Here is a 20,406-nt window from a genome sequence, read left to right on the forward strand (position 1 = left end):
TAATACATCCCGGGGTTTTTAGCATAGACAAAAGTTAGGCGTTCGGTTGTACCTGTGGGATACTCTTTCCCCACCTAGCACCGAACGTGGCGGCCTGAAGTGGCGATCGAGCAATAGCGTCTCAGGGAGATGCCAAATGAGAGGTTTTTTCTTCTTTGGAACGGTTTTCTGTAGGTTTTAAGGATACCCAAATAAGTCGTAATCTATGTAGGTTGTTTATATAGAGTGGAGTGCAAGCCTTAGTATTATTGTGGCCCTTCCTTTACTGCCTACAATGATCGTTGACGATTGTGATACGATTACGCAGCTATGGTTACAATTGTGATATGATTATGACGTTATGGTCGTAACGCTGTTCGTTGTTATTATTATTATGAAGAGATTATTATTTTTTTGTCAGTTCTGATCTCCGTTGGGGGTTAATATTAAGAGCAAGCTCTGATCACCGTTTGGGGTTATTATTCTTTGTTGTGTTAAGTTATTTAAATAAAACAGTTAAAATAACTTAGTTAAGAATACCATTCACATTCTTTATAACAAAGTGCTGTTGCCCAGTTTCTGTAGTTAACCTTTTTGTCTGCATGTACCTTGCTTAAGACTTTTGGGTTCAAAAACCGTCTTCAAAAAAGAGACTTGCCTGTATTTTCTTTCAGCTTCATAAAGAAAGTTTGACGAAGCTGAAATATAGGATGGCCCAAATGGAGATACAGGGGGAGACGGACTGTCAGTTGGGAATTTCGCTCTATGCACCGGGTCTGAATGAAAGCTTTCTCCTTCGCTGTCTTCTTGAATTCCAGAGCTCCTAAAATCAAACAAACACCTCAATTTTTGTTTTTAAAAAGTTCATCGAAAAGTTTCGTAGAACAATAAAACGGCAATTTTTCAAAAAGTAAAACAATGGACTATAGCTGTCAAATTGATCAGACGGATATAAGAGAGAGATATACAAGTATTCAATTCAGATAAGATAGATTTAAAAAAAAAAAGAATTAAAAAACCCATTAACTTAAGAAAAAAAGTTATTTAAATATTCTCATCTTAAGTGCATGTAAATTATATAGCATCATTTAAATTTATTCAAACATTAGTGGCTACAAATAAAGGAAATTTCAATGTTGCGGGTGTATATCAGTTACACAATAGGATAGCAGGTCAACAGTGCATAATATAAACATTATGAGAGAGGTCGAATTGTTTTTTACTGCCCAACATAGCCCATATTTCACTTCATTGACATTGGGGTTATTAACTTGCTTTTTTAGCTCGTCTTCGTTGAAAGGGCATCAAAATTCTAAGTAAAGCGTAATTTCTCCTTATTCTAGAGACACAAAAAACTGTTAACAGTCTTATTTCCATCGTCTTGGAAAAACATTGTTAGCAACAATTTTAACAGCAATTTGCTGTTAGCAAACAACAAGCTACTATCACAATTTTATTATTTATTACTATTTTAATATCACAATTTTATTATCACATATCGACAATTTTATTACCGTAACATAAATCCATTTTATTAATTTTACTCGCTGTTTTAGCGAGGTAACTGATAACTGTCACTCAAAATTTTATCTGAGCTCTAATGCTTGGTTGGAAAAAATATTGATGAGTTTCGAGAACGAGAAAAAATAAAATAAAGCTGGAAGATTTATTCTTTAAGAAATAGCTTTATTTGCGGTTTTGGATTGTATTTTTATACTTGTTTTGAAGATCAAAAATTAAATCTGAAAAAAGATTGTTATGCCTTTTTTCAATATACTGTACTAATAAAAACAATCATATTATTAGTGTCTTCATCTCGATGATCATTGTAAACTTATAATTAGAACTGTTCATTGAAATAAGATTTTATTTTCAGTAGGTACAAAGTACAGTAGGCTATCCTCTTTCGTAATGGAAATTGGAGCATTGTTATTTTGAATAACGGACAATTCGCTAAATAACGATATCAAGCTTCTCATTTCAGCTTAAAAAGTGTACTTTCATGCACCTCTTGGTTAAAATCAACTTTACATGTCATAAATTTTTCGATAAAAGAGTGAAGAAACCATGAAAAAAGTAAATTTTAGTACCCTTCCGAATCAAGCAGATGATCCGGCAACGCTGGTTTGTCATCTAGTTCTTCTTGACTTGGTTCCTTTGATAGAAAAGCCTCATCTGTTGAGTGAGAACACTTGGCTTGCTGAAAACACAATATTTAACACAATTAGCAATTTTCAATTAAACAAGCGATGTTACTTAAAGTTTTTTGTTTTGTTTTTTAATTAACTGGGATATTGGAAAAATCTGGTAAACAAATAAAGCATTAATAAACATTCAGATGTCAATTTGACTAAACCACAAAACTAACAAGGGAAGAAATGAAAAAGGATGACTTGGTCTCCTGGTCTTGATTTTAATACGCAAATCCTCTGGTGAAACAAAAAGAGAAAAATCACATGATATCTATTATAACTAAAATCCTACATTGCGATGGCTCATATAGTAGCTCACATCAAGAGAAACTTGAAACAAATATATCTTACTTCCAGAATAAATACAAAACTTAAAGAAATCTGTGTTTATGTGATAAAGCAAAACCAATCAACCTTTCCAGCTTCTTCATTCCCAACATATTTCCATTACTTAATAAGAATCCACCCATTCCTCCCTTTCAAATAACCCCGACCCCCCCCCCCCATTCATTTAACTCACCATTAAAACCCACAAAATGAATTAAATCAAAGTTACCATCTCCATATATTTCTAAAAAATCTGGACCCAACTTCAATTTCACGCTTTCCAAATAATTTCTTTTTGTCTCCAAGTGGTAAAAAACTAACTGATACTACCCTCTTCAATTCCCCCTACAAATCACCACCTTAAAATAAAGTTCTTTCCCCTGCTTCTTTAATCTCCCTGTTTAGAGAGAGAGAGAGAGAGAGAGAGAGAGAGAGAGAGAGAGAGAGAGAGAGAGAGAGAGAGAGAGAGAGAGAGAGAGAGAGAGAGAGAGAGAGAGAGAGAGAGAGAGAGAGAGAGAGAGAGAGAGAGAGAGAGAGAGAGAGAGAGAGAGAGAGAGAGAGAGAGAGAGAGAGAGAGAGAGAGAGAGAGAGAGAGAGAGAGAGAGAGAGAGAGAGAGAGAGAGAGAGAGAGAGAGAGAGAGAGAGAGAGAGAGAGAGAGAGAGAGAGAGAGAGAGAGAGAGAGAGAGAGAGAGAGAGAGAGAGAGAGAGAGAGAGAGAGAGAGAGAGAGAGAGAGAGAGAGAGAGAGAGAGAGAGAGAGAGAGAGAGAGAGAGAGAGAGAGAGAGAGAGAGAGAGAGAGAGAGAGAGAGAGAGAGAGAGAGAGAGAGAGAGAGAGAGAGAGAGAGAGAGAGAGAGAGAGAGAGAGAGAGAGAGAGAGAGAGAGAGAGAGAGAGAGAGAGAGAGAGAGAGAGAGAGAGAGAGAGAGAGAGAGAGAGAGAGAGAGAGAGAGAGAGAGAGAGAGAGAGAGAGAGAGAGAGAGAGAGATAGAGAGAGATAGAGAGAGAGAGAGAGTGAGAGAGAGAGAGAGAGAGAGAGACAGATAGAGATAGAGATAGAGAGAGAGAGATACAGAGTGAGAGAGAGACAGATAGAGAAAGAAAGAGACAGAGAAAGAGAGAGATAGAGAGAGAGAGAGAGAGAGAGAGAGAGAGAGAGAGAGAGAGAGAGAAGAGAGAGACAGATAGAGAGAGACAGATAGAGAGACAGAGAGAGAGACAGAGAGAGAGAGAGAGAGAGAGAGAGAGAGAGAGAGAGAGAGAGAGAGAGAGAGAGAGAGAGAGAGAGAGAGAGAGAGGAGAGAAGAGAGATGAGAAAAGAGAAAAGAGAGAAGAGAGAGGTACATTAAAAAGAAAATACTTGGAGCAAAACAACGCGTTCATTAGAAAATAAGAGAAGCGTAAGAACAGTGACCGTGTTCAAGCTCAAGAGTTACGATTCTACAAATTAACAATAAATTTATGAAGAAACTGGAAACATTTTCGGAGCCAGTGTATCGGGGGGCATGTCTTATTTATTTTTTTTGTACTTATCCTTTCATACTGGCAAAACCCTGTCTTACATTAGTGATACGTGTTCATTATTAATTAATGTTCTCTTGTATTATTGGTACAAAATTAAGTTCATCAAATACGAAAGACAGATTTTTTATTTTTCGTTTCAAGTTTATTCGTTTTCGACCAAATAAGGCTAAAAGATTATAAATTGGCAACTTAGGTTGCCTATTTCACGTCATATCGCATGTTGTTTTTTTTTATATGTATGTATAACGTAGTCACAACGTGTTTGTAAGTAAGTCTTATTTAAGTCTTTTTTTTTTTTTTTTTTTTTTTTTTTTTTTTTTTTTTTTGTAAAAACAGAAGAATTAATTATTTCAAAACGTGGATTTGGCCAATTCTTTAGACTTTTATCGATAAAAAAAAGTTGTAAAAAACTATTTAAAAGCTAAATGAGAGTACAAACCAATTACACAAGGACAAACCTTTTTCCTTTGCACTTCTTCTTTCATACTAGCAAAACGTTCTCTCGTATTATTACCTCGTACCCTTGCTTGAAATTGGACAACTGAACACCGAAGTTGTGTATACCATCTCCGCACTCGATAGCCACGCCAGACTTTTTGCACAAATGTAGCAGCCATATTCCGCATTCTCATATTCATCACGAGACGTTGAGCAAGAATCATCCTAACATAGGACTGTAAAACAAATAAAAATCCTTAAATCAAACACACAGGACATAAACACACAAACAGGGCTGCCACAACGGCCAGTTTCTAAAGTGCTACAATTACCCAAATTTGCGTGCTACACAGCGATTTACGGTGCCACCATCAATTTAACGCGTCGCGGTTTGCACCGCGACGCGCAAAAGGACCGTGCTTTGATTAGTTTTTAGGTCAATTTTTTAATCTTTTTTAATGTAAGGGAATAAAAAAGTATGCATAAAAAGTGTATGGATAGGAGAAAATTCACGCGCACACGCATATTCCATTTTTAAATGTACTTAGATGATTGTCATGTATAAAAATGTTCTGACATATATTTTGATGTAAGACACATCATGTAATTGTATTTTATATGTCTATATTTTGAATTTGGTCATATAAGAGGAAAAGTGATATATTCAATCTAGCACGCCCTACAGTGCACAGATGATGAAATAGTGCTAAAATAGCACTTTCGTGCTACAGGTGGCAACCCTGAACACAAATAGCCACAAGGCTGAAGAGCCATTTTTCAAACTAAAACCAGCCTTATTTCGTAAAAATGGGCATTATGCCCATCCAACTTAAACATAATATTTATTTTTTTGGTTAAAGCTGATTTGTATAGTTTAGTCATATTACTATTGTTTGAGTTCCCGTTCCTCTGTTCATATTCACTCCAAAGCGCTTCATATTTCTCTAATTAAATCTGGGAGGGCTAAACTTTCACTTAGGTGAGCATTTGGGAAAAAATTTAGTTTGTGTCAAATAATACCTAATTTAAAGAATTGCTCTTCAAGTGTACCCGAAGATTGATTTTTGTCAGGATGCGGGGACTTTTGAAGGAGAGATTTAGTAATAATTTTTTGGTTTTCATTACAATCGTGCTGGGGAGGGATCTTCTTCTTTTTTTTTCTCTTGCTTTTTCTCTTCCGTTTTTGTTTTTCGTGGGATTTTTTTTATTAATAAATATATTAACTATGCTTTATTAATAAGTCATTGATGTTCATGTTCTTAGGTTATTTCCTTTATTGGTTTAACTGAGTCAACTTTTTTTAAGGGTAGGTTAATTGAAATGTTTAGTGGATAAGTTATCGCATGAAATGCTTAATGTTGCCTAAACCTAAAGCTATTGAATTTTCTGGTGTGATTGATCATCAATGCTACCTAGATTCCGTCTTTGTTTGAAAAAACCCATTTATTGTTTGCACTCGTGCAAGACACCAGGGGGTTAGGTTACTATATCCACAGAAGACAGCCACATTAAGAACAGAATGCTACCTAGATTCCGTCTTAAAAATGATAAAAAGTATGCGGCACTACACTTTACAGTCCCTACCGGCGGCGATGATCTCCATTTCTTAGCCCTTCAGCCCAAATTAAATAAAAGGATGTCATAAGTGGGATCATAGAGTTAATTTTAAATATAAAATTATTAAAGGTGTCTATATGCTTTGGTGACGTTAGCGTCATTTCAAAGATAGATAAAGAAAATCGTCATTACCATGTCCGAATAAGCGTCTACCAGAGGCGGTATTAGGGTCAGGAGCAGAGGGTCTTTTGCCCCGGGCGCAGAAATTTTAGGGGCGAAAAAGCTTCACATAAATAATCTAACGGTTATAATCATTTTCAGATTTTTTTTTAATAGAATTTTTATTAAAATAAAGTAGAACGCGCAGTTGGCAGTAAGTACAAGCAAACTGAATTTGAAATTTTCATTTTTCCCCTCTCTTCATCACCATTCCTTGAAAATAAAAGTAAGTAGCCCGAATTTAATCACTTTTAGTTTATTTTTTATATTTTGCATTCAAATTTTGTTAAAAACTTGGACTAGACAGTTTTAAGAGACAGAGAGGGGAGGGGTGCTAATCAAGATTTTTCTCCCGGCATAAGAGAGGCCAGAACTTATAGGCCTTCTACTTATATTTGAAGATCCATTTGTAAGCTAAATTTGTTCATTGTATGTACTTCTTCTAGTCTGTGAAAGAGCTAAAACGATAGATTATCTCAAGCTAGTATCTGTAAGTTCCTTCTAATATGAAGGGGGTTATTCGTGATAAGCCGTATCTTAACGGCTAACTAGTAAAAATAGTCACATATACTGACTAAAAAAGCAAGTTATTTGAAAAAAGGCACTAGCATCCTCTGGATTTTTAGATGCCCTGTGGTGGCGCAGTGGGTCTGACTTTAGCTTAGTAATACGGGACCCAGAGATCGCACACGGCTGTAGCAACACATTACCGGGCCAACGCAGGTACCTTAGGTAGTCAAGACGCGCCGCGCCGTTAATCCGATTACTTGGATTTTGAAAATCATTTAAAAATTGAAGGACAAAAAAACCTACTCCCCCTATACTTTCGTGTATGCCTTTTGTATTATATATTCACAAAACAAATCCTTTCGGACCCTCTACACAGGGTCATATCAAGGTTTTTTTCCTGGGGGGGGGGGGTATAACCTTTTTTTAACACATCAAAAAATTTGTTTATATTCATTTTATTATGTTTTTACGAATCGGACAAACGGTTCGAGGGGGGGGGGACTCAACCCCCCCCCACACACACACACAGATATGGCCTTGTCTCTGCATTTGGTGCCACTGGCGTAAACCAGAGCCAAGACACAATTTTAGAAATTCGCCAAAGTTCGATAAAATTGATGAAATATCTCTTTTCTATGCGGGTTTATACTTGTACAATGGGAGGGCAGAAGGAAGAGAATTCCCCTTCCCAATACTGGTTGTAAAGTAATAGTGAGCGTATGATTTGAATTATGATGTGAACATGACTTTAATAATTTGAATTTAGGGTTAAAAGCCACCAGCCTGAAACACTTCCCCTAGTGGCTTGGATTCACTTTTCAAGTTTTGCCAATTCTCGTCTTCTCGCAAATATCGTTTTGGCAGCTTTCTGCTCGTCACGAGTATAAGATTGAAAGCTAAGCGAGCTTCGGTAGCCAATGCCATCCTCAAGACCTTCCCCTTTCCATGGTTACAGCAATAGCTGCTGCTTAGTAAAAAGCAAAACACAGTCCATAGTCACCGAAAATCAAAATCAGGTTTTAAAATAAATTATTAAATGCAAAATAGTCACCATTTGAGAGTGGTAGCTATCATTCATGTTAAACTTAAAAATAAAAGGCAGTGACGAAAAAAAGCTTGAAACCCCTCTAAAAGGGTAGAGCACCCAAATAAAATTATATCAGCCGAATTATCATAGTCGGAAACCCTTAACAGGGTGTTTCAACCCTTCTTCTAAAAATTGATGAAAACCACATTTCTAGCTTTGGTAAGACTGATGTGTGTGTGTTTTTTGACACAAAGAAATGCAAAGAAAATTGCTACATTTAACAGTTTTCAAAATTAAGCACATAAAACTTTGCGATTGCTGATTGTTTCTTTGATTATCTCTTTCATAACGAACATATGAAGGAAGAAACTGGCTAATTTCTGACTTTTCTAGCGATTCTAAAAAAAGTTTGTGATTGAACTAGAAAAAAAGAATTAAAGAACATATTTTATCGGAAAGCAAGGGGGAAAAGGAACTATAGTTGAAATATTTGTATATTTGACACTACTTCCCTGGATTTTGAAAAATACCAATTGAGGAGGGGGTTCAAATGCCCTTTTCTTGGTATTTTTCATTTAAGAAATCAAAAGCGACAAATGGGTTAAGGGTGGTTTGATCAGAAAAGGCTAATCAAAGACATCTCGAAAATACTCTTAGGCATTATTTTTCACTTGACGACTTGAAACACGGTTGCCGAAGGGAAATTCATCCTAGATGAAGAGTAAATTAATACTAAACCTGTATCTTGATAACAGCAGCCCGCAAAGTGAGATAATTCCTCCTTTCCGCGTTAGCACGAAACCATCTTTGAATAGTAATAATTGAGGCAAGAATAGTCTGGTGTAACCGGGCTTCCAGCTTCGCCTTTTCAGATTCACGGAGAAAGATCTTGTTGGCTCCAACTTGATAGTGATCCTTGATCAATCCTGCTGACTCCAGGTACTCCACAACGTCACTTGGAGAACTAAACAAATTTAAAAGAAACACATTAAAGATATAAAGCTTGCCCTATTTCATTTTTACTTATTGCATATTTATTCTACATACAGACTTCTTGCATAAAACTTCTCTAGAAGAAAGCAGACTGGACTCCGATGAGGAGCAGGAATCAAAATTCTGCCTATAAGAATGGACTATTGAGCACTTTTCGAAAAAAAAAAAAAATTAAATTAGGCAGCTGTTTAAGTGACTTTCCACTAATTTGTAGCCCAAACAATATGCATTTAAATACTTTGATTGATCCCCATTTTAAAAAGGTTTTGCAATTCGCCCACCTTTTCTACTAAAACTTATCTACGAGGAATGGACCAATGTCATTATTAGTAAGTTTTTTTTCATGAAGATACATAAAAGCATTTTACGAAATTTAGGGGTGTTTTTTTTTCAATAAATAAAAACTATCTTTTAATTATTAGATTGAGCACAACTAGTTTTCTAGAATTCAGGCTCCAGCTTTATCAGGGAAAAAAAAATCCTTCAAAAAAAAGGAGACAATGTTCTGATCAACATAGTGGGTCCGTTTTGAAACCATTTACCCTTAATGATCATAAACTATCCGATTTTTTAAATTTTTTCAATGAAAATACAAAAAATATAATTTTCAATTGCCAGATTGGACTCGCATAATATTACATTATAAAGACTCCAGCTTTAACGTACGAAGGAAAATTTCCTTCACAAAAAAAAGAAAACAGTGTTCTGATCAATATCATTTATTACGATCGTAAACTATCTGATTCTTTCGATTTTTTCAATGAAAATACAAAAAATATAATTTTCAATTGCCAGATTGGACCCGCATAATATTACATTATAAAGACTCCAACTTTATCATACGAAGTAAAATTTCCTTCACAAAAAGAAAGAAAACAGTGTTCTGATACACATAATTGATTAACTATCCGATTTTTTCAATTTTTTCAATGAAAATACAAAAAATATAATTTTCAATTGCCAGACTGGACTCGCATAATATTACATTATAAAGACTCCAGCTTTATTACACAAAGGAAAATTTCCTTCACAAAAAAAAGGAAACAGTGTTCTGATTAACATATTTGATTATGATCGTAAACTATCTGATTTTTTCAATGAAAATACAAAAAATATAATTTTCAATTGCCAGATTGGACTTGCATAATAATACATTATAAAGACTCCTGCTTTATCATACGAAGGAAAATTTCTTTCGCAAAAAAATAAAACAGTATTCTGATCAACATAATTGATTATGATCGTAAACTATCCGATTTTTTCGATTTTTCAATGAAAATACAAAAAATATAATTTTCAATTGCCAGATTGGACTCGCATAACTTTACATTATAAAGGATCCAGCTTTATATACGAAGGACAATTTCCTTCATAGAAAAAAGTCCTGATGTGCATAACGAGTGAGTTTTAAAACAAATTACAATCAATAATCGCTAATTACTGAATCTTTTTTCCATTTTTTTTCAGTGATAATACAAAAAAAAAGTAATTGTCAATTACTAGATTGGACTCACATAATTTTCTATTATAAAGGCTTGAGCATTATAATGATTATAAATTAAACCAACTGTTATTAAGGACTCCCCACTTACACTCAGGGAATTAAAGAACACAAATAAGAAAAAAAATTAAAAGCAATTTCATAAAAAGCTTTAATGCGCCGGATGCTCGTGAGAGGGGAAAGAAAGATCTAAATAGGTCACAACTTTAAGGAAGAAATTATATTTCTCCCAGGATGGTTGTGTCGAACCTATGATGACGCCACGACATCAATAAGAGCCTGTAGTTAGAAAACAAGTGACAACAAGAATCAATATATACAAGTCTGCCACGTAGCCGTACCGGGGCACGGTGGCTACAATCTCTGTAAACGAGCAACTGCGTATGTATATTTTTTTTTAATGGCTGCATTTTTTTTTTTTTTGAAAATTCGCACCCTAGAATTTTCTGGCCTAAAAAACTATCTAGATAGGTCACAAATTAGAGAAAAGTCGTTTAGAGCCTTATTTTTCGAAAAAATTCATGTCAGTGACCTCATATTTATAAACATTATTTGTCATTTGTATGTCAGTTTTGACAAAGATACTTGAAACTTTTTTCAAAGAAACTTGAAAAACGTTGAGAAAATCTAAGAAAAATGTGTGTTTTAACAAAGTTTTCTGAGTCTTTCATGGATTGGACCCATGGTTCCCAACGTGGGACGCAGGCACTACTGATGGAGCATGACAGTATTTTGGTGGGTCATGGGAAGGACATGCATCCTTCGGCTGATTATACTTTAGAGTATTTATTTGGAAAAAACACTTTTCGTGTAAATGACGTCATACTCATATGTATTTAAAGAGCACAAAAGTTCCATGATATTATTGCAATAACACTATACATTGTATAAGGGTGTTGTTTTCAAACACTATTTTTCATCAGGATAAATATGCCTAGAGGACGACCGGAAAAAGAACCAAGTTAATAGTCTTTAAAGCTTCCTTCAGGTGAACACTTAAAATTTTGAATAACAAAATCTAAATATCACGAGGGGGGGGGGCAAGAATAATTGAGAAATGTCTAGGTGACGCATAGCATAAAATCAGTTGGGAACCACTGATGTAGCTTCACGTGGTTCTCTGTGTGACTCACTCTTTACTTCAGATGATGAATTGCTCGCTATGTTATTCACTCCGTTTGTGAGGCTGTTGGTCCTAATTTAATGGACCCGCGCTATAGATACGTATACCTTTTGCACCACATAAAAAAGCAATTTAAGACATTATTTCAGTAAAGCAATAAACTCATTCATGAGCCCCTCCCATAACATCTAATTTCCTTGGAAAAAACCGGCATTAAAGCTCATGCAAGATAATTTTTTTTCTCAGATAAATTCTGAATTCATGCACCTTTCGTTCGCAAATAAATCTTTATTTCTTCGGTGTAAGAAGCAGCCTAAAGTAGAATATTTCGGTGAATATATTCAGCATATAACTGCAGGGGTTTCACCACTGTTTCTTCTCTTTTTCAGATACATGACTTGTTGCCGTTTCTGTAATTACATTTGCTTAGATTTGCCTATAGTATAATTTTCCATGATAAGTTAAAGTCTCGTTGCTAAGTTATACTTGTTTTACAATATGTGGGCTTTCAAGCTAAATTCTATTTTTGTCTTCTTGATCATTGCCAATGAAATATAATATTATTTAAAAGAAGCTCTTAATTTAAGTTTTAACATAGCAAGCTGGCCAGTGCCATTCCAAATTCCATCCCTAAGCAAAGTTCGTTGTAGAGAACTAGTGATTTAGTTTTTAGTCTGTTTTTGAGAGCAAACATTGAGACCCCATTTAGGGAGTCTGTCTTGAGAGTTTATAGATGGTTTTGTGACCTTTGGAAGAATACAAGTAAGCTATTTTCTACAGTCATGTGAGATTATTTTTGCAGGAACCCAGGCAGGGTAGGGAAAGAGTTTGCGAGAAATACCGTCGATTAGTATATCCACGGGGGGGCCCGTTTACCGCTCAAAGAGATAGCTAGAGATATTAGTGGTGACCCAGGTGGGGCACCCTTGGCCTAGAGTTGGCTGTTTGATGGTTCGATCACGTTACCATACCCTGGAACAGGGTATACCGTAATAGTGTATTAACATACTCAATATTTACGGTGCAATACTGGTGACCGCAAGGCTCTCCATTACAGTATTTGGCGCCAACGAGGCTTTCCACTCCAATAAAGTGGTGCAGAGCCATTTCCACGCAAATATCTGGTACCAGCGATGGTTACCATTTCCGTGCCAATAATAGCTATCAGGCCTTTAGATTTGATTAGCGCTGCAATGAGCTTCCTGGATATCTCCTTTCACAGTCATTCAAATGAAAACCTCAATGTGCACCTTAATATTATCTTTTAGAGTCACTGATATTGCCCTCAGAATTGAATCTCAAGTAACTCTTTCCAAGGCTTTGTGACAGCATCAATAGATATCTACTGATACCACGTGTTAGCTGGAACCTATCCGAGTTGACAGTGGTGATAACGAAGAACAAAATGCGGTACCAAAAATAGGCACAAAAACATAGTGAAATTAGAAAGGCACGTATAATCTGCCTAGACTTAAAATGATTTAACATGTTCACTATTTGTATATCGCATTCTCTTCTTCGCCTATATTCAAATCATCTGGGTTTCAATCTTTTTCCTCTCTCTTTCACTGTCATTGTACGAGCCTTTCAGAACATGTGGGTTCCTTGTCAATAATATATGTCCCATGCTGATAATACAGTTGGTCAAGTTCGTCTGTAAGTCTGTAAACATAGAGTGTCGTCTTAAACAAAGCTTACATCTGTAAGAGCTATATAGGAGGGTCGACGGCCAGAGCTGCCAAGAATGGTTCGTGACAGCCGAACACCAGAGCAAGTGGAGGGAGCTGACAGATAGCCGTTTTGCTATCCGAAAGAGTTCGTCTGTAAATCAAACAGCTCGTGGTAACGAACTTACATGTTTGATTGATGCGTGTGCATTGTTTATTTATGTATTCTGTAACATTTTTGAATTTAACCAAGTAAAGTCTTTGCTAAATAATAACTTTGCTTTGTTATCGTTTGAAGAAAAATGTCCTATTGAAAACTTGGGGAAGGAATGGACTATTTTTCTTTTTAACCGCTTGGTACATCCCTCCCCCCATCAGGTGAAAAAGCGCATGTACATACGGTCCCAGGATCGGGAAAGCTAGGCTGCTATGTATCCTGTGAATTATTAATTCAGAATAAGCACGTCCGTAGACTCAGCAATGTAATTAGCCAAACTTTCGGATCCTTAACCAATTCCATAAAAACGAGCTTTGTCTAGCTCTCAACCTTGACGTGTTTTATAATGTTATTAAAAATATAATTTGTATCAATTTTAATTGGTTCTAACAGGCTATTAAAACCAAAAAAGAGCAGAGCTCCTAACTTTCTTTCTTTGGCTCAGAATCACCTTAAAAAAGTAACGGAAAGAGGAACAAGAAGAAGGAGGTATTGAAAAGGGATTTGATTGTCATCTATGTCTTCTTATAGCAACAAAATAACAGAAAGTGAAGACAATCTTAACAGTGAAAGCAGCTCAACTTTGAACAAATTAATGAATCCAATTAATGGTCCAGCCTCAGCTTTGGCTCATTATTTGTGATGGCCCTTATCAACAAAGAGACTCGATTCTCCCTTAGAATAATGTGAGAAAATTTGAACCAGAATCATCAAAATTTTCACACATCTTTAAAACACATTTAAGCTTGTGTTTTTCACAAGTTTTCCAACACCCCTTTCTCAACAGGTGGTTTTAAAAGCGGTGTTGAGGGGGCATTTGTTCCAGGCGCAGAAATTTTAGGGGCGCAAATCTGAAATAAATAATCTAACATTTATAATTATTTTGTAGTTTTTAAAATTTTATCTTTATTAAGATAAAGTAGAGGTTGTAGTTGGCAGTAAGTTACTTACTTACTGTAATACTTGTATAATAATAAATAATATTTACAGTAAATATAAGCAAATTGAAGAGGTCAGAATCACTGCTACTTTCCCCTGAAGGATAGCTCATGCCCATTGACTATCTAGACGTGAACCACCCCCCCCCCCCCAGACACGTTAGTTCCTTGTCTGTATTCATTAGACACACGTTAGGTTTCAAAACCTGGTAAAAAAAATCAAGACCACCCTCCTCCTCCCTTTAAGTACGTGCATTTCGCCATGGCTCCTGCCCAAAAATATTTGTCATTAGTTTTAGTTACCTTGTTTTTTTCTCCCAAGAAATATATTTTCCGATAATGATTTCTAGTGATTTTCATGCACAGGTACTTCTTTTTTTACTCTTAATATACAAAAAGAAAAAATAATCACTTAATACTTGCCAAAAAAGACAGATAATTTTTTCGAGCAAAACCTCTTCAAAAAGTTAAACCTCTTTGAGAGTTTGAAGAAAAAAGGAAATAGCGGACATTCCCTTAATTTATTTGTACATTTAGTGATTTTCTCTATGTAAGTGATTTTCAGAGAATTCCTGAAGATATTTCTTTTATTGCGAGACGTCACAGACATGAGAATGCATTTGTTGGTTTTTGTTTTGCGGTTTTTTTTTAGCAAATGCGTAATGGCTTTTGAAAGTCGGTTCCGTCTGTCAAACGGATTTTAGCGATAACATTGGTTTTTGAGATTGCCAAAACTCTTTTATGTCAAAAAGGCACAATCGGCCTTAAAACCCGCTAAAAGAAAATGCAAATGGTTCTCTATGGATATTTAGTTCTTAATATTTAATTCACAACCGATAGCATTTTATTGGGACAATTAAAGTCAAATAAAAAATAACACAGGGGTGGGATGCGACGGAGTCCCCCACCCCATATAAATGAAACATTGTAATAGTACACACATTTCTGTTACCACTCCCTGCCCTCAATGGAAAAATGCTTTTGACCCATCCGATATTCAATATTTCAGGGTCTTACATTATTTCTTCTTGCAAATGATTAATATTAAATTTTTTTGTGGAAAGTAAGACGAAATTGGGCTCCAAAGCAAAGAATGATTCTCTAAATTCAGAATCAACGGTATTTTAATAGATCACTTTAAGCGGAGTAATAAATACCTTAATAAGCCTTTGGGTAGTAATATCCTATACACATGTATGAATTCTTCGTAAGTTAGACGAACATTGAAACCTGATTGACGTATTCTAACTGTTTCCAACATACCAGTGTATCGCAGTTGACGTTGGACGTTGGCTTCGTCGAATATATGAGGTGCCTTAAAATAAAATTTTAACTTCAGGTAGGTATTCTATAGTCAATTTCTTAGTTATCCTCTTCCTGAGAAGAAGGGCAACAAATGTCTTTGAGGTATAATAAACTACATCAAGAGACGTAGCCCTTACAATACGGGCGAGGCTTATTGACTTTTAAAAGAAAAATTCTGCCATGCAGAGGCGATACCAACAGAATATCATCAATTGAACCTTAATGAAACAGGCTTACACAACCTCAGGATCTATGATTAACTATAATTATAATTGTATTTATTAGCTAATTAGAACTAATTTCCTGTATTTTTTAATTATAACGAATTGACTGTACTCATTAATTACAATCTTAAAACTCAATCACTATTTTTTTTTTTTTTTTTTTTTTTTTTTTTTTGTAAAGATTGCATTTTACTTTACTCCAATCACCTTCGACTCCTAGAAAAAAAAAACTTACTAGAACTTTAAATTTCCAGTCGAACGAGCCGTACCACCCCTTCAATGCTAAATGGACAGGAAAAAAAAAAGATAACTTGTGGGGGCCTTACTGTTTTTACTAAGTGCGCCAAAGTAGGCACAGATTGATAAACGTTTATGTCCAATCTCGGCTGCGTTATTAGACCCGTCTTTTTCATCGTTAATCGAGGTTTAGAATTAGAAATTTAGAGGCTCTATTGTCCAAACCTTTAGACGTGTTAAATATGGAACAGCACCGAGAATCTTACTATTAAAAGACTAGCATACAAATCCGAAAATAGAACAACCCTACAGTTTTTAAGGTTTATTATTTTTAGCTTACCTTATCACTATTGCTCTTAATGCATCGAACAAAAAAGGGATTAGCATTGTTCAAGGTTATAAGTAGACTCTGCAATGAGATTTGAAACTGGGCACAAACTGTTCCTGGAATTTTTCTTGAGCCGGGTCCCTTATGATGACCTGTATTAGTACACACTTGCATCGCCAAATTCTTCACTGAATTCAAACTTTTTACTGTCTTCACTGGGCGTGACGAACGAGACCGATTAAGTCGACTCTTCCTGAACAAAATAAATAAAAACACTTTATTATAAGTATAGAAATAAAGCAATGAATTTATTCAATTAACTAAGTGATTGCCGTTGTCATATTCTTTATTACGAATTCAATTTTTTACTACATTTACAATGTTTTCCTTTTTGCATTGAGAACGGCTAAACAGAGGTCTTGGTAGAATAATTTGCATTATTTTCTGGTTTATGCGGGGTAAAAATTTTCCTCGTTTATTTATTTTACATTTCTTTTTCTACGTCATGTTTAGCCAGTAAGGTCTTAGAACAGCTTCCTGATAATTTAGGATCATTTACATAATACAATAACTAAGATGAAATAAGAATAAATAAATAAGAATTTATTTATAAATGTTCATGGTATACACAGCTTTTTGATGACAGTCAATGAGGAAACCGAATGAAGATAGAATAGGTGAACTCATTTTCTGCTGCAACACTCCAATTTCTTTTAGTTAAAGAATCACACACACACACAAAAAAAAAGTGAAAACAAAAAGTGTGTTATAGAATATATTTATTCACTAGAGTATATCTGAGATATCTTGAACATGTTAAAATATACATATATAAAAAAAATTAGTAAAGCAAAGAGCTATAAAACAACTGTAAGCAGCAAAAAGCAAGTAAACTTCGACCTCAAGGTCAACACTCTATAATGAAATGCCGAGTTCTAAGTTAAAGCGACGAATAAAATACAGCACAAAGGAATTACTGAGGTGTATTGGATCAGGATGAATTTTACACAACAACAAACTTCAAGACCTATACTTTTCTAGAAAAAATATATCCTGCATCAAAATGATATCAATTTTTTCCGACTGATGTTCAAATTTTGCACTTTTTTTCGACAAGCACGATTCTGGTAGATGCCATGTTGAAAAGAACTTAGGAACATTTCCTAAATTCTTGAGACATTGTATATGAATAAGAAAAGAGAAATATTACTATATTCCTTATGAAGCAGAAGGAAAGTTTTTTTTACATATTGCAATTTGCAATAAATATTGCAATTTTTTATGTAGACAAATTTTTTGAATACATTTTTCCCTACTTTGGGCTTGATGTCATTGATTCATTGGGAACGATTCTGAAAGTTAGAGCGTCGTAAATATATATATATATATATATATATATATATATATATATATATATATATATATATATATATATATATATATATATATATATATATATATATATATATATATATATATATATATATATATATATATATATACAGTTTTCACAATGTATTATTTATTTGTTTCTTTCTTTCTTTGTTCGAAAGTAATTCGAAGGCAACTAACACCCTTTCCACGCCCACCATTTCCCCAGACACAACCAATGAAAATTTTGAGACAGCCATTTTGTTCAACGTAGTTGAAAGATCTGGACATTATGTCTTTGAGGAGGAAACTCCCCCAGAGCCCTCAGGGCAAGGGTTGTAAGATATGCCCTGGGGGCATATAAGGTTTTTTATAGAAAGCGTTGTCGAAGAAACTTCAAAAAGGGCTAATTCAATTGGAAACTGTAAGGGCTAGTGCCCTTTTCAACAGTCGAAACAGATCGGAGGGTAACTAGCCCCGCTCTCAAGCCCACCATTTCGCCAGACACAAGCAATCAAAATTTTGAGATATCCATGTTGTTCAACGTAGCTGAAAGCTATGGAAATTAGGTCTTTTAAGATTATAACCTCCTCAGACCCCTCAGGGCAAGGGGTGTAAATTATGCCCTGGGGGCATATAAGTTTTTTTTTTTTTATAGAAAGTGTTGTCATAGAAACTTCAAAAAGGAATCATTCGATTGGAAATTGAAACTGCTAGTTCCCTTTTTAATAGTCAAAAGCGATTGGAGAGTAACTAGGCTAAGCCTAAAGGAAGGCCCCTTGTGGTAAACTTACATCATATACAAATTATTTGCAAAAAAAGAATCTTTGAAGGCTAAAAAAAGAAGAATCTTTGTGACGAGAATTTCTGAATCTGCTCAAGACCCTTCTAATTACCTTGAAAATCTCGAATACCATTTGGAGAGGGCCAGTGGATCCCCCTTCCTCCCATCCCGTGGTTCAACAGTTCAGCATGGATAAAAACAGGCAAGTACTTTGCATAGATATAACAGACATTTTCCCTGCATTCTTACCTCTAACAGAAAATGCCTAAGCCCCCTCCGTACCTCCTCCCCCTCCCCGAACAAAAAAAAAAGAATAGATCAAAATGGCGCCTTTGCTCTGTTGATTTTGGTTAACATGTTACAATGTATGTATTAGTCGTGCATTCAGTACGAGAACTATCAGAGTGTTTGCTCGGTTAATGAGTTTGAGCGGCAAGAAAAACTAAGTTGTTTTTCTTGTAGAAAAAAAAAGAAAAAAAATGCAATAAGAGTAAAAATAAAGAAAGTAATATAATTAAAAATAGGACTACATCAAATACTAGCACTACAACTTGTTTTCTTTAAACAGTAAACCAGAAATTAAACATCTAGCAACAGACCTGACACCATCAAGCAGTCAAGTAGGCAGCAAGCAGGCAAACAAGAAAAGAGTAAAAGCAAAGACAATAACTCACACAATCTTATCAGCCTTGGTAATTAACCATTCCTCAACATTGTTATTAGTTTCTGCAGCAATAAAAACGCTACTAAATCTTGAGATGCGTTTTTGAATAGCAGGGTGCGGTGAAGAGGTAGTGTGACCATTTACAACTGTGGTTCGAAGAGGCATGCGATCAACGTTCATCTTTACAATATTTGTATCAGATGCTTGAATTCGCCTTAGAGGCCGGTGCAAAAAGGGTTGCTCACTATAGGATTAGAGGTGCGTTAAGGACAGTCTACATAAGCAAGGACTTAAGTACAGCACACCAACAAATAATGTTTGAAACTGCATGATCCGTTCAGAAGCCAAATCAACTAACAAATGTTTCGAACAATTGAGATTTTAGGGCCAAACCGTTAAATATTAAGCACGAAAATTTAAAAGAGCCTTTTGGCAGTTTTTTGCAGAAAACAAATAAGGTTTTCAGAATCTAATTTGAAGAGCTCCACACTACATGTTCTTATGACATTCCCACAACAAAACCCCAAACCCAATTTTTGTCAGGGTATTGGTACTCAGCATCTTATCCTCCGCCACTCTTCTCAGTAGAATTCATCAATTTGGCTTTTGAACAACAAATTTCAGAAATATTCACTAAAGACCGAGACTGTAACTTTTGATTGTAATCAAACTAGTTTTTTCACAACCCAACATAAATCTTGAGCTGATTATTTGATAAAAATGGCATTTAAGTGAAGCAGTGCGATATTAGCCAGCCATCCCACCCTCATACTCCCCCCGCGCCCCCCTCCCAAAAAAATGTTATCCTTAGTCAATATTCAATATATTTACAATATACTATACTTTAAAGACCATAGATAATTCAGACTAATTAGATTACCGACTAAGATAAATCCTTTCGTGTGGATCAATGCTAGTTTCCGGTTTAGCATCGCAAATACTAACCATAAAGTCCTTCCTACCATAGGTTAGTGATAGAATCAAGTCCAGTCTTAATTGATGCAATAAGGGTTATAAGGATTCTAAAACTTAGGAGGCTTATACAGAACTACGAGCAAATATCATCTTGTTCTAATTCACGTACAAGACGATTAGAAGAGAACAAGCCTTGCTCTTCTTTTGAGTCTCCAATTCTAAGACAAAAGACTGCAAAAATCAAGACTGAGTTCAAGAGTATTTCAGCATATACTAGTGTAGGATCGGTGAATGGCAGAATAATATTTAATAATAATGGAATAAATGAAAATTATCCATCTAATTATTCAAAATACTCAATGGACGAAAT

At 35.1% G+C, this 20,406-nt stretch overlaps 1 protein-coding gene across 2 annotated transcripts in view; it reads right to left on the reverse strand.

Annotated features, from left to right (window-relative positions):
* The window catches only part of LOC148942872 (unconventional myosin-IXb-like), a 251,047-nt gene that overhangs the window by 52,465 nt on the left and 178,176 nt on the right, over positions 1–20,406 (reverse strand). For both annotated transcript variants that reach the window (XM_089102722.1, XM_089102721.1), the window contains exons 14-20: positions 19,132–19,365; positions 16,315–16,555; positions 15,366–15,523; positions 8,508–8,733; positions 4,477–4,692; positions 2,070–2,179; positions 638–802 (exon numbers count right to left, since the gene is read on the reverse strand). In XM_089102722.1, coding sequence (XP_088958848.1) covers positions 638–802; positions 2,070–2,179; positions 4,477–4,692; positions 8,508–8,733; positions 15,366–15,523; positions 16,315–16,555; positions 19,132–19,365 — 1,350 coding nt within the window. The remainder of the gene's footprint in view (positions 1–637; positions 803–2,069; positions 2,180–4,476; positions 4,693–8,507; positions 8,734–15,365; positions 15,524–16,314; positions 16,556–19,131; positions 19,366–20,406) is intronic.

This window comes from Artemia sp. Qi Xiang Cuo, chromosome 16 (assembly GCF_049724085.1).
Source record: "Artemia sp. Qi Xiang Cuo chromosome 16, ASM4972408v1, whole genome shotgun sequence".
NCBI classification, from domain to species: domain Eukaryota; kingdom Metazoa; phylum Arthropoda; class Branchiopoda; order Anostraca; family Artemiidae; genus Artemia; species Artemia sp. Qi Xiang Cuo.